At 35.1% G+C, this 14,450-nt stretch overlaps 1 protein-coding gene across 1 annotated transcript in view; it reads left to right on the forward strand.

Annotated features, from left to right (window-relative positions):
* The window catches only part of TYR (tyrosinase), an 84,905-nt gene that overhangs the window by 22,834 nt on the left and 47,621 nt on the right, over positions 1-14,450 (forward strand). Inside the window, 1 exon segment of the mRNA XM_039848327.1 lies at positions 12,844-12,991. Within this exon segment, the coding sequence (XP_039704261.1) occupies positions 12,844-12,991 (148 nt within the window).

Here is a 14,450-nt window from a genome sequence, read left to right on the forward strand (position 1 = left end):
AAAGAAGAAAAAAAGGGGAAAAACGATAAATTCTTTCTAATATCCTAATAGTCCTAAAAATTTCCAGAGACTTTCTGTAATTAATAACAACTGCTGACACCAGTCGTTTTTCAGTTCCTAAAACCTTTACAATCATTATCTTAATTACTCTTCTCAAAAGCCTTATAACATATTTATTATCACACTCATCTTACAGAAGAGGAAACTGAGATTCGGAGAATTTAAATAATTTGAAAATGTCACAGAGCTAACAGACAGCAAAATTCAGTTATCAACAGGAAAGGTCATGTCTCCAAGTCTTCCAAATAGAGATGCCAAGTTTTAGAGGAAGTAGAGAGTAGTAGTTTTGAGTCAGACTATCTGGTTAAAATTCTGAGACTATCACTTACTAGTTGGGTGACTTTTGGTAAGTTTAATCTGTCTTGAAGTCCTTCATTTACAAAGTGAGGATAATCACAATATCTACCTCATGTGTTGTTATAAAGATCACATGAGTTAACATTCATAAATTACTTAGAATAGTCTCTATAATGGAAAAATTTTATTAAATATCACTGTCTTGCATGGTAATGCACAGTCTAATTGTCTAGCTCCATATAGAAACCAAATTTTAAACTACTGAGTAGATTAGTAATTGAGACTTCCGGCGGACAAAATTTGTTTCAGAAAAGTGTTAGTCCTAAATTGAACTAATATTCAAAGTGTAACAAAATGATAGTACTTTCTACTTAGAATTACTTTTTAAAAGCAAACTTTTAGATGCAGTTATATCCTTCTACAAACTTTTGCAATTCAGCAAGGGAATTAAATTTGACAGAAACTTGAGCTTAAAGAGGTGAACAGCTGGTCTTAAATATTGGTGGCATTACCAAAGAATTTCAGCCTTCTGCATGTTTTCTGATGGGCATTTGACTGATCCAGCTTGACTGTATGTCATCTGAAGTTCTGTGATAAAGCTTGTAAGGTACTCATCTAAAGGAAAAGGGAAAGCGAAAACCACTATACTAGGGACTTCTCTATCCTGAACAAGTATATTATGGAAAACTGGTCTGGACTAGATGCCTCAGCTTTTTTCATGGAAAAAAAAATTAAGGGACAAGGGTACTGTTGAAACTAGAAAAGAACTTGAAAATAATATTTTCCTCTTCATTACAGAATTACTATCAGGATTAAGGTTCATATGAACATAAAGAAACACTTAGCCTAATGCCTACCTTCAAGAGTTGAAAGTATAGTAATAGCAGTAATCTTTTTGCCAAATGATAATTAAGTAGTAACAAAAAGAAATAAGGAAATGTAAAACTCACGTTTGATTTATAATTGAATTGTGAAGATGAAGCTTGTAAAAAAAAAAAAAAAAAGCACAGAGAAGACCCTATTTAAAATTGAACGTTGATAGATGCAAACACACTTGTGAAAAATTCAAATGTACTTCTCAGTGATTTTAATCAAAGCATATTTAAAATAATTACCCTTAATTTAATATAAGGCAAATCTTGGAGGATTTCTGGTTAAGATGGCAAAGTGTCTGCCTTCTCTCATGACCTGTGCCTGCCTTCTCTCATGACCACATTAAAATTACAACTAAACTACAGAACAACTTTATTGAAAATTTCCTGAAGCCTAGCTGAACAAAAGTTTTACAATTAAGGATATACAGAAAAGCCACCTTGAGACTGGCAGAGAAGTGAGAAAAGCTGGTCACCATACCTGCATGTGGTGGTTAAAAATTAGGAGGGATATCTCAACTGCGGAGATTCCCCAGGAGAAGGAAGGGGTACCAGCCCAGGATTCCAGACCCAGGAAGGAAGTTCCCACAACTTCTAGCTGTGAAAACCAATGGATATTGTGGCTGAGTGAGACAGAAGGCTGCAGGAGTCCCAGGTGTTCCTCGTAAGGGGCCCATACACAAACTTACTCACTGACAGACTCACTTGCTATGAGCTCCAGTGCTGGGGCAGCAGCTCAAAAGGTGCCAGGGACATATGTGGAACTGAATTGTCCGGCTTCTGGGCAAGGGCTGGAGGGGCAGCTTTCTCTAAGACAGAAGTGCTAGCAAAATCCATTGTTTCTTTATTGGGCCCTCCCCCCACCCAGCGTGCAGACACAGGTGGCCATCATATCTGAGTCTCCATCAACCTGGCTAACACTAGCTGCTCTGCTCTAGTGATTCCCTGAGACCCCACCCTACCCAACTAGCAGGCCCACTCAAGCTGCTGCCAGTGGCTTTTCCATACAATTGGCATGTCATGGCCTAGCTGTAGACTTTCCTAAAGTTTCTCGAAGGTCCACAAAACCCAAACAATCAGCATCTGGCCTAGGCATGCCCCATATCTGTTGCTGAGCAGCCCCAAGCCTGGCACCAGCAGCAGTCGGCCTTGGTGCATGGTTTGGCCTCCCAAAGCACCTTTAAACCTAGAGCAAGTCACAGCCATCTTCAGATTGCTCATGCCAGAAGGCCCCAGCCTAGGCACAGGCTGTGGCTGACCTTGGCCTGGGGTGGAGCCACTTCTGTAAGGACCCAAGGCTGGCACACATGGTAGCCAGCTTCAGACAGTGCCGGAGCACCACCCAGGGCCACATCCAAGGAGCACACTGGGAAGGTACTAGAGCCCTGCTAAAGTGAATCTTGCTCTGTAGGGTCAGCCCCTGCACAACAGCTCCTCCACTGTAGTCACTGGCCAGTCCTCATAACCAATCAGCCCAAGGGTCAATCCCTCCTATTGACATGTAAACAGCAACCAAGGCTCAAACATAACAGAAAGGCACACACAACCCATACAAGGGACATACCTGGAACACCCAGCTCAGGTTACCAGGGAAAACTGAGCCAATGGGACCCACAACGTACCTGCTACATGAGGCCACTCTACTAAGAGCAGGAGACATAGTAGCCCTACCTATGTATTGTTTCTATGTGTTATAGAAACAAACACAGGGAAGCAGCCAAAATGGGAAGACAAACATGTTTTGAATTAAAGAAAAGAACAAAACTTGAGAAAAAGAACTAAACAAAATGGAGAACCTATCAGATGCAGAGTTCAAAACACTGATTATAAGGATGGTCAATGAACTTAGAAAAAGAGTAAATGAACTCAGTGAGAATTTTAATAAAGAGATAGGAACCATAAAAATGGAGATAGAAAACATAAAAATAATTAGAGGGACTCAACAGTAGATTACATGTAGCAGAGGATCAAAACAGCAATTTAGAAGATAAAGTAACAGAAAACCCCAATCACAACAGCAACAAGAAAAAAATATTTTTTAATTGAGGATAGCTTAAGGGGTGCTGGAACAACATCAAGCATAACATTTGCATCATAGGGATACCATAAGAATAAGAGAGAGAGCAAGAAACTGAAATTCTATTTGAAGAAATAATGACAGAAAACTTCCATAACCTGGCAAAGGAAATAGACAAGCCCAGAAGCACAGAGTTCCAAACAGTACCTAAAGAGGCCCACATCAAGACAAATCACAATTTAAATGCCAAAGTTTAAAGACAGAAAATGTTAAAAAGCAGCAAGAGAAAAGGCAGCTCTCATAAGACTGTCAGCTGATTTCTCAACAGAAACTTCTCAGGCTAGAAGTGACTGGCACAAAATATTCAAAGTAATGAAAAGCAAGGACCTACAACCAAGATTATTATACCCAGCAAAGCTATCATTTAGAATCAAAAGACAGATAAAGAGCTTCCCAGAGAAGAAAAAGCTAAAGGAGTTCATTATCACCAAACCACTATTACAGAAAATGTTGAAGTGACTTCTTTAAGGACAAGAAGAAAAAATTAAAAAGATAAAAAATATAAATAATAAAATGGCAATAATTACATATCTATCAACAATTACTTTAAATATAAATGAATTAAATGTTCCAATGAAAAGACATAAGATAGGATGGCCTAATGGATTAGAAAACAAGACTCTTACATGTGCCACTTCAAATCAAAATACACACTCAGACTGAAAGGAAGGGATAGAAAAAGATATTTCATGAAAATGGAAATGATGATGGGTAGCAATATGTATACCAGACAAAACAGACTTTAAAATAAAGTCTATAACAAGAGGCAAAGAAGAACCCGGTCATCTCACTTTTGAGTATTAATCCAAGAAACACAAAATACTACTTTGAAGAGACATATGAATCTATATGTTTATTACAGCATTATCGACAATAGTCAAGATATGGAGGTTACCTGGATGTTCATCACTGAACGAATGGATAAAGAAAAGGTGTTACATATATACAATGGACTATTACCCAGTCATAAAAAAAAAAAAAGAAATCTTGCCATCTTAACAACATGGATGGACCTAGAGGATACTGTGCTAAGAGAAGTCAGACAGAGAAGGACAAATGCCATATGATTTCATTTACATGTGGAAACTAAAGAACAAAATAAACAAATAAAACAGAAACAAACTCATAGATACAGAGCATTTGATGGTTACCAGATGGGAGAGGGGGTCCTGGGATAGGTATAAAAACAGGGAAAGGATTAAAAAGTCCAAATTGGTAGTTACAAAATAGTCATGGAGATATAAACTACAGCATAAGGAATATAGTCAATAATACTGAAAAACTATGTATGGTATCAGATGAGTACTAGATTTATTGTGGTGATCACTTTGTAAGTTATATAAATGTCTAATCACAATGTTGTACACCTTAAAATAATATAATATTGTTTGCCAACTGTAATTGAAAAATAAAAAATGTTAAATACATATATGTAGAACCTTTATTAATTATGCTTCCCTACAACTAACTTTATTTGATGTTGATTTTTTTATTCATGGCAATGTATACTCTTGTTATACATTCATAGCAATGATTCCTATATACAAACTTATAATATGAAAGATAAAAACAGGAAAGCATAAGGGGAAGAACACAAGATTTGAAATGAGAAAACTAGGGATATAGTTTTGGCATTAGCCACTTAGAAGACCTTTATTGTGATCTTTAATATGTCATCTAGATTTCCCAATCAGCATATTCATTTGCAGTATAAGCATGTTGATACTTATTGTATCTCCCTTATGTGAGGAACATCCAATGATGTGCTAGAGCTGACTGCTATCTGCTGTGAGAACTGATAGCATCTTTTCTCAACTCTTTAATCAATGACATTAAGTTGGTACTTTGAAATTAACAATCGCCGGAATATTTATACCATGAAAATTGACAGATGCTACAAATCAAAATATTCACCACATTCCTCCCCCAATTCTCCTCTGAGATTTGGTAATTAATCTTTTGCTAGTACACTACTAGGGATGTCAAATGAGAAAATGTGCCTGAAAATGTTTTATAAACTATAACATGTAATGCAAATATGTTATAATATTCATTATGGAAAATTACAGATATATAGGGAATCTGTGACTTGCATTGAAAATATCATTATCTTGCCTAATTGAAAAGCAAAGACATAAATGAGACAGGACACATTTAAATGATTTAATTGACATATATTATAGAAATGCTCTATCAAATCAAGCCAATGAAGGAATGTTATATAAAACCTTTGCAGAGTAACTAATCGTCTGTGTACCCAAGACTGTGGGGTTTCCAAGGACCAAGACGAGCTATATAATTTATAGGGCCCAGTGCAAAATGAAAACATTAAACATCTTGTTCAAAAATTATGATTAAATAGCAACAGCAGAGCATTAAACTAAATATGGGCAGTTCTGGATGGAGAATACTCAGTTGCATGCTTATGAAGCTGGCCCTACCTAGGACAGTACTTTCACTGCTAAAACCAGAACACTCTGAGGCAAAGAGAGCCTATGACAGTAAATTTAGTTAGTTACCTTACCTTTGCTTCAAAACTAATTGCATTAATATATTATCAATGTTTTAACACACCCAATGAAATATACCAGGTACTGTTGATTCAGTCCTAAGTTAAGAGTAGAGAAGAGAATAAGCTTGAATAATACTTTGTATATAAAGATCTTTGTTTCAGTCTGCAATTTAATGAACTAAATGACTTGGCTGTGTGGGTCAGTGTTCCTGTGTCCTCGCAAATGCACAAATCTAATATTAGAATATAGAATGCCATTATAAAATGATACCTTAAAACCACTTTCAGATAAATTTTACATGAAGAAATGGACCATTATTCTTAATGTATAAGATCATTCTCTAGATGTTTTTATAAACTGGAGATAAGATCTACAAAATGTTGAAAAAAGTCACTGATGTAATCATGTATAGACTGTGTATTTATAACATGTACATAAAGAAACTGATTACACAGGTGCACACACATGAACACAAACACTGAGGTTACCAAGAGGAGAAATTAATCTGATGTTTAAAATAATAAACAACTTAAAATGAAATAATAATGTTGCTCTCCTCTACTGAGTTTATAGGGAGGACTACGACTAATTAGAACTGATGAACCACTGTCTTTGTGCAAACAATGAAGATAATTAGGGCAGTGGTTCTCAAGCAATGTGTATTAGAATCACCTGGAAGACTTGTTACACAAATAGTGAATCCCGCTGACTTTCTGATTCAGTAGTTCTCTGGCAGGGCTAGAGTATTTGTATTTCTAACAAGCTAACAGGTGATACAGCTGTCTCAGGAACCACACGTTTGAGAACCACAGAATTTTTGGAGCATTTGTGATCTTAACTACCAACTAATATGTGATTATATGGTAAGAAACAATCACCCATGACTACATTTGCTTCATTGTTCTGTTCCTGTGGTTGAAAGAACTTCCCGAGTCAAATTTTCTAATAAACACAAATGCTAATTAATTACATTTATGGCTGTAGAGCTAGCACTTTATTTGAGTAAATTTGAATTGGATTGAAAGTTAATGCTTCCATTATACCTAAGGACTTGCTTAGATCCAAGATCTTTTTTGATCTGCAATATTATATTTCCTGCTGCAAGTATTTTAAATTAAAAGCCTTTTTTAAAGTACTCAACCATCAAATACAATCTCCTAAAATTATTGTGTGTAACCTTCTGAGGCTATGCACTTCATAGTTTCTGAATTAAGTTGAACATTAGGAGAATAAATTAGAGAGAACATAGCCAGGGGGCCTAACAGTCTCTTGTCTTCAACCTTCAGATGCACTAATGTACACTTTTCCATCTTCTTTTTGGTTTCTTTTATCCAATTATATCTCTCAAACTCTATGAAATAGTAAATTGGTTAGAGCTGCATTTAAATCAAATAAATTAAATATACTATGTTCTGAATTTTTAACTGTATTTTTTTCACATTTCAAAATCTAACAGGCAAGATAAAGTGTAACATTTGTAATCTAGCTTCCTAGAAAGCGAACCACACTGAATTAAATAAGATGATATACGAAAATGCCCACCCAGTGCCTGCCACAGAGTGGTTGCTCAATTTTTTTAAACATAATTTTTAAGGGTGCACATGATCAGTATGAACATATTTCAAGGCAGAAGTATGTGATGTGCGATTTTAAAGGCAGAAGCAATTTTAGACTGTCAGAATATAAAAGGAGAAAATTTCAAGTGCAGGAAATAATATATCCAGAGGCAAAGCTTTTAAAGCATGGGCTCAAGTTTAGGAGATGGAGAGCAATTTAACCTAAATTGGTGAATTTCAACCCTAGTTGCACATTAGAATCACCTGGGGTGTTTTTGAAACTCTAAATGCCTGAACCCACTCTATACTAATTAAATCTGAATCGCCAGGGATTGGAGACAAGCATCGATATTAAAAAAACAAACAAACAAACAAACACAAAAACTCTCTAGAGTACTATTGGGAAAGAAATGAAAGTGAAAGAGTTAGATTGACAAGTTGAAGTTTTCTGTTGTTATCATTAGCCTGAAACTGTGTTTATTAATTACCCATAGGAATGTAGCACAGAGATTTGAAGGCATACAGAGTAATTTGGGCAACTGTCACTGTCCTTCACAAAGAACTTTGAGCCATTTTGGCATCTGTGACTGCTAACAAGGTCCCTGCTGGCTTATTAGACTTTCCATCCATGGAGAATTCTTAGACAAGAGTGAGACAATAATACATTCTGCACCTTGCTGTTAAGGAATGAAAATAGCAAGTCAATAAATTAATTTCATAGTACATAGTAAAAAGAGGTTTCTAAGGTGTGTCAGCAAGTCAGAACAATTCAATCCAACTCTAGTGTACAGAAAAGAGCACAGATTTTGAAATCAATTAGAGCTATATTCAATTCTTTGATTCCTTCGATTACTAGCTTGAATTTAGATGTGTTATTTAACTTTTACAAACTTAAATTTTCTCATCTGTAAAACTGGGACAATAACAATATTTATATCAAATGAGTCCTGGGATTCAAATGAGATCACATGAAAGATCTTGAAAAAGCTTATTGTATGTTATTATTACATACTTGGTGCCTAGAATTTGCTCTTTGACTTGTTCATCTAAAAGAGAATAAAATCTCAGCAAGGGAAGCCATTGATGTTGGTGAATCATATCTTACTTTGTCAAGGTGATTTACCAGCCAAACAATAAACTGTGTGAGGAAGTAAAATAAAATAATCACATTTTTATATTATTTACATCCATGACATTGTCTCTATTTTCTCAAGTAGCAGAAAAGAGCTCTTTAAAAGTCCCTTATAAATTCTATGGAGAGAAATATATCTCTCTAGTTCCCAATCTCTATAGGATTGTGTAAGTGAAAGACTGAGAAGTATTTTATATTTAGTTTTCCTTTAAATACAAAAAATGTGCAAGACTGTTTTTTACTGTGGAAAATCAAAGCAAAGGATTTGGTCCCTACTTCTAAGGCATTTCCAGTCTATTTAAAGAGACAAGATATACCCAATTCATTTAAAATGTTAATATAATCAGATTGTCTATATTATCAATCTGTTACCTATCACAAAGAGGCTGAGTGTTTGTTCAACCTATCTTTTTTTTTTTTTAAACTATTTATGAGCACATAAGACAATGTGTTCTGACAACCTCCATGTGTTTCTTATTCAGACGTCCTTCCTTTACAACACTGGAGGCTTTCCTAGATGCAACATCTGGCAATTTAGCAAAGGCAGTAAATAAAGAAACACTAGCCTTGTTGAAAACGCTCAGAATGGCAATCCTGCTTCCTAAGATGACCTAGGAGCACCTAATGCTGGATGAAGGCAAGCGGCAAGCAGGTTTCTATAGTGCAATGGAGTTTACGAAGGGAAAAAATATCCCGTGCTGGTATGGGTCCTGATGGTGGGGAGTTGTGGCAAAAGAAGCTTTTCTGCTAGTCTTTGTTAGTAGCTCGCATTAGCACCCTCTTATCAAATGCAATGAGCTTACAGAAATGATAGCTACTACTGAGGAAGCATCCATTTTGCACCAGATTCTACAGTAAGTGCTTCACACCTGCTATCAAATTTCATCCTCATCAGAATCCTCAAGACGGACATTATTCTCTCTCTTACTAATGAAGAAACTGAGGCTCGAAAAAGATAATTAACTTGACAAAAGGTCATACTATCTGTTTGTAACATAGAATTGAAACCCCGGTCTGATTAGCTATAGAAGTCTTTTCCCTACAGCAGTATCTTCAAAGTGGGACAGACACACTACTGCGAGTACACTAAGGTTCTCTAAAGGGTACATGACACAGAGAGTTTTAGGGATATTTATGTCCAAGTCCCCCTTGCAAATATACTTTTCTAAAATGAATCTATGTGAGAAGGTGAAGTTTCTCCTTTATGACCTCCCCTTTCACAATCTCCCTTCTCTAACTTTTCAGAAGAAAGGCATATCTCTCACCCTTTCCTGAATCCATTCATAGTGCATTCCCAGAAGGAGTGAAAACTTACAAGTTGCCAAGCAAGTGTAGAATTCAAAATACTGGTGCCTTTGTTGCTAAATGGAATGACTTTCGTGACAAAGTAGCAAAAGTCTTGCAAGTTAAGTGGTTTGTAAATAAATTAATAATTTATTGGATTGCTTTCATTAAAAAATTGTGATTGAGTTGTCAGCTGATGGATCAGATTGTTTTGGTGCTAGATCAGTATGCCATTTTTTGACATATAGAACTAAAAAGGAGTTTAAATAATTAAGTAAAATTACTATAAAAATATTTTTACCCCCACCTAGTTATTTATGAGAACAGTTTTCTCAGGAATTAGATTTATTTTAAAAAATTTGTAATAGCATTTATGCTGAAATTTATTCTTTCTAGCATCAATAATATCCATCTACATATCTCTGAATTATTAATTAGCAATCTTTCATCAATATTATTAAGAAATAAATTTTAATAACATTTTACTTTTTATATTTAATAATTATTTTGTAAAATATTTTATATATCTATGTGATTTTAATAAGTTATCACTTGATGGTTACCAGATAGGAGGGGCATCGGGGAGAAGGGTGAAAAAAGGGAAAGGATTAAGATGTACAAATTGCTAAGTATAAAAACAGTCACGAGGATGTAAAGTACAGCACTGGAAATATAGTCAATAATATTTTAATAACTATGTATGGTGTCAGACAGGTTCTAGACTTATCAGGGTATCACTTTGTAATTTATATACATGTCTAATCACTATGTGTACACTTGAAACTAACATAATATTGTATGTCAATGGTAACCGAAATTTTTTTAAAAAAAGAATTCTAAAATAAGTTACTATTAAAATATTTAATGATAATTTAGTCCAGATTAGATTAATCTGGTCACGTGAAATTTTTAAGTTTTAATGTTTATACATATTTTTGTTGCAGAAAAGTACAATAGGCTGATGTAACAGTTTTTTAAGAATCTTTCAAGCATAACACATAACATTTAGTATAATTCTGTGGGAAAATAGAAAAAAAACATGAGATCAAGTAAAAAAAGGAAACTCCATAAAATTTCAAAGTATAATAGAGTATGTTTAGGTAATTTTTTATACGAATGATGGTAAATAAGGAAGATATGTTTTTTAAAAGTGATATTAAATTCTTAGTTTTATATTTACACTATTAGTAATATTACTGAAGTTATATCCTCTGAAACATAATTTACAATTATGATTAAAACAATTTGGAATCTATCTAAAATTATGTGAAAGCATACGTAAAATGTGGTTTTAAAAGTTTTATTTGGTGCTACTCAAGGATAAGAGTTTGTAGAGCATTGCTGTACAGAACTTTTCCCTCCATGATATATGATTTATTGCCACATAGAAAAGGCAGTAAACCTTGCATTTATGAGCTTCAGCTCTAGAAAAAAACAGGCTTGTGTTCCAACTTTAACTCTTCTTATTTGTTTGTTAACCTTTGACAAGTTACTTAACCTCCAAAAGCCCCCTTTTCCGAGTCTATATAATAGAGATAATGAAGGCACTTAATCTGTAGGATTCTTCTGAAGGTTATATGAGAGTAATCATATCAAACTCTTAGAAAAATTTCTGCACATAGTGAGTGCCAATCATAAAAGTTGTCATAGACAAGTGAGTTCAGATGGGAGGGAAGTGTGTGTTCTTAGGCTAAACTCTCAGAGGGCACAGGGCTTGGTATGATCTCTTAGAATAAGCACAAAAAGCTCACAAGGAGGGAATAAATCACCAGCTGAGGGGGTAGAAGTACTGTGAGCCACAAAGTATCAAATGCAAAAGTCAAGAATTTCACCTTTAAAAATAGAGGTTGAACGCAAAATAATCTTAATCGTATAAAATGTACCTAGACCCTCCCTGCACAAATCATAGTGCCTTCACTGTGTCTATCCTACTTCTTCTTCTTCCTCCTTCTCCTCCTTTATTATTATTATTATTATTGTTGTTGTTGTTGTTGTTGTTATTTTACTCAATGTCTGCTTGCTTGATAGTTCTAAATTCTGAAATTCTATAATATGCCCTTGGCCAAAATCCTCCAACTTTGTTCCTGCTTAGAATTTAATTTCCTTACTCTGATTTCTTTGTCTAGTTCTACCAATGCTTTATGCTTTGCCTGAATGGACTCAAATGATGTGTTATTCTACCTCTTCCCATGGAGTGTGTGAGAGAGAACACAAAATATCAAGAGCTCCAATCTTGAAAGTTAGTTGATATGGTTTAAAATCCCAACTCTATCATTACCTCTGTAGCCTTGGAAAACTCAGAACTTCTTTGAGTCTCAGTTCTCTCTTCTTTCCAATGTGGGTAATAATTTACAATTGACAGAGTTGCTATAGTTGGAGGACATATATCACAAATAGCACTTAGCACAATTAATGCAATTAATAACTCTTATTATAATTATTATTCCCACTATTAGTATTTCTGATGTAATGAATGGAACAATTTAATGAAGTTCTGATTAACTTTGAAATGAATATTTTGCAAAATCAAACACATTGTGACCTGATGTCCCCTAGACTGTTGAAGATGAATAGTAATGGGGAGGTCACAAATTTTATGATTTCTTTAGAGCCAGAAACCAAACTTAAAAATAACCACCAGAACCGGACAGCAAAGAGAGACATAACAGGTTGGAAAGATTAGCATTAAGTGTTGTTACAGACTGGTGAGAGTGACTATGCTGATTATTATAAAAAGGTCTGACTACTTTTTGGTATCTAAGGGAGACGTAATAGACAGAAGCAACAAGAGGGAGCACAAATTTGCTCAGCCTAGTCCATCTGATTAATCAGTCTCTACCCAGATAACACCATTCAATTCCTCAAAGACTTATAAAATATTCACTGGGTATTCAGAATGTAAAAAATCCTAATACCAAATGAATTTTATTATTGATTTTATTACTTTGAATTAGGCTTTCGATTATAGTTGTAAACCAAATGAGATAATCACTTAGATTTTCACTCTTTAAGGCAAACTAATTTTTTTTTCGATGTTCTTTTTTACCAACAGGATATGCTAGTCCACTTACTGGAATAGCAGATGCCTCTCAAAGCAGTCTGCATAATGGCTTGCACATCTATATGAATGGAACTATGTCTCAGGTACAGGGATCTGCCAACGATCCCATTTTTCTTCTTCACCATGCATTTGTGGACAGGTTAGTAGACACTCTTAGTACATTATTGATGTTGAATGCAGTGTGACTTTAGCTATTACAAAAAAAGCTAAGGAATTATGGTCATCTGTTGTCTCAGATCAGGTTCTCCCAGAAACAGACTCTAAACTAAGAATTTGGATGCAAATGTTTTATTAAAGTGTTTTAGTAAAGAGAAACTAGTAAGAGAATGGGTAAACAGGATAAGGAGGAAGAAACCACATAAGAGTACAATTTCAGCTGAAGTCCTAGACTCGGCCAGATCTTGATAGAATACAAAGTACATCTCAATTTGTCCTGCCTTAAGACAAAGGAACTGAATTTTTGGACTCTCATATTAAACAACTGTCGGCTACAGGTTGCCCTGAGGTAAGAGTTGTACGGTTTCCGGGCACTAGCGATTCAAGACAGGCTATGTGGCTCCAGTGCCCAGGGCAAGACTTCCAAAGGTTGCAGGGCATGTAGTTAAGAGTAAAGCATGTAGAAATCAGGGAGGTGGGCACACAGAGCTGGAACAAGGGATCTAAGGCCATCTGAGCAGGACACTAATACGGTACATCATATCAATATTGTTTTCCTCTTTGTCAATGATATTGTTATTTCTTCTTTTTCAACCTCAAGGCCTCACATATAAGTAGATACAGTTTTTGATCTCAACCATTGGCCTGAGCATTATATGAGTATTTCTCCAGACAGGAAGCACTATGGCACAACCATGCTGTTTAAAGATTTAATTCTTCAGGTGCTTTTTCCTCCCTTATTAACCTTCTTCCATTACATGCAGTGTCTTAACCATATAGATTTCGGACTGAATCATAGATGACAATAGGATAGCAGAAAAGAAAATACAAGGAAGAAGATTAGCTGTCTGTTTCTGAAATTCTTCAAAAAGAGAGGAGGAAAAAAGCATTGAATTATAGCAGATGAATCGAGAGCTCTTTTTGTCCCCTCTAAGATAATTTCCTCACAACTGTTAATGAATAAGGGCACAGATTTATACCTGCCATTAAATAATAGTGTCATTCTCATTGGAAAATATAACAGGATCTATTTTTCCTGTTTTAAAGATAAGGAAACTGAAACAGAAAATTAGAAGTTTTACTCATCTTATCACCATCTCCACCTCATTCATGTTCCTAAGAACATGAACATAATGCCAAATAAGAAAGTGAACATTAGCATGGAAGATTATTAGACAAATTTTTGTTGCCTTCATGGCAACTCTAATATTATAGGAATTAAGCAATATCCCAAGTCAACTTTTATTCAGAAATCAGTTTTAAAAGTCAGTTTTTAAGAAAGTGTAGGGTCCCATCATTGATCCCATCATGTATGGGCTCCTAGGTCCCATCATTGATCCCATCCCATTCTGCCTCCAGGGTCTCTTTGTGGACCTCACTGCATGTGGACTCATGGAATATTGCCCACTCTGCTAAGTCTGTTCCCAGATTGGGCCCTTCCC

The sequence above is a fragment of the Pteropus medius genome, unplaced genomic scaffold (assembly GCF_902729225.1).
Source record: "Pteropus medius unplaced genomic scaffold, Ma_sr-lr_union100, whole genome shotgun sequence".
Classification (NCBI taxonomy): Eukaryota; Metazoa; Chordata; class Mammalia; order Chiroptera; family Pteropodidae; genus Pteropus; species Pteropus medius.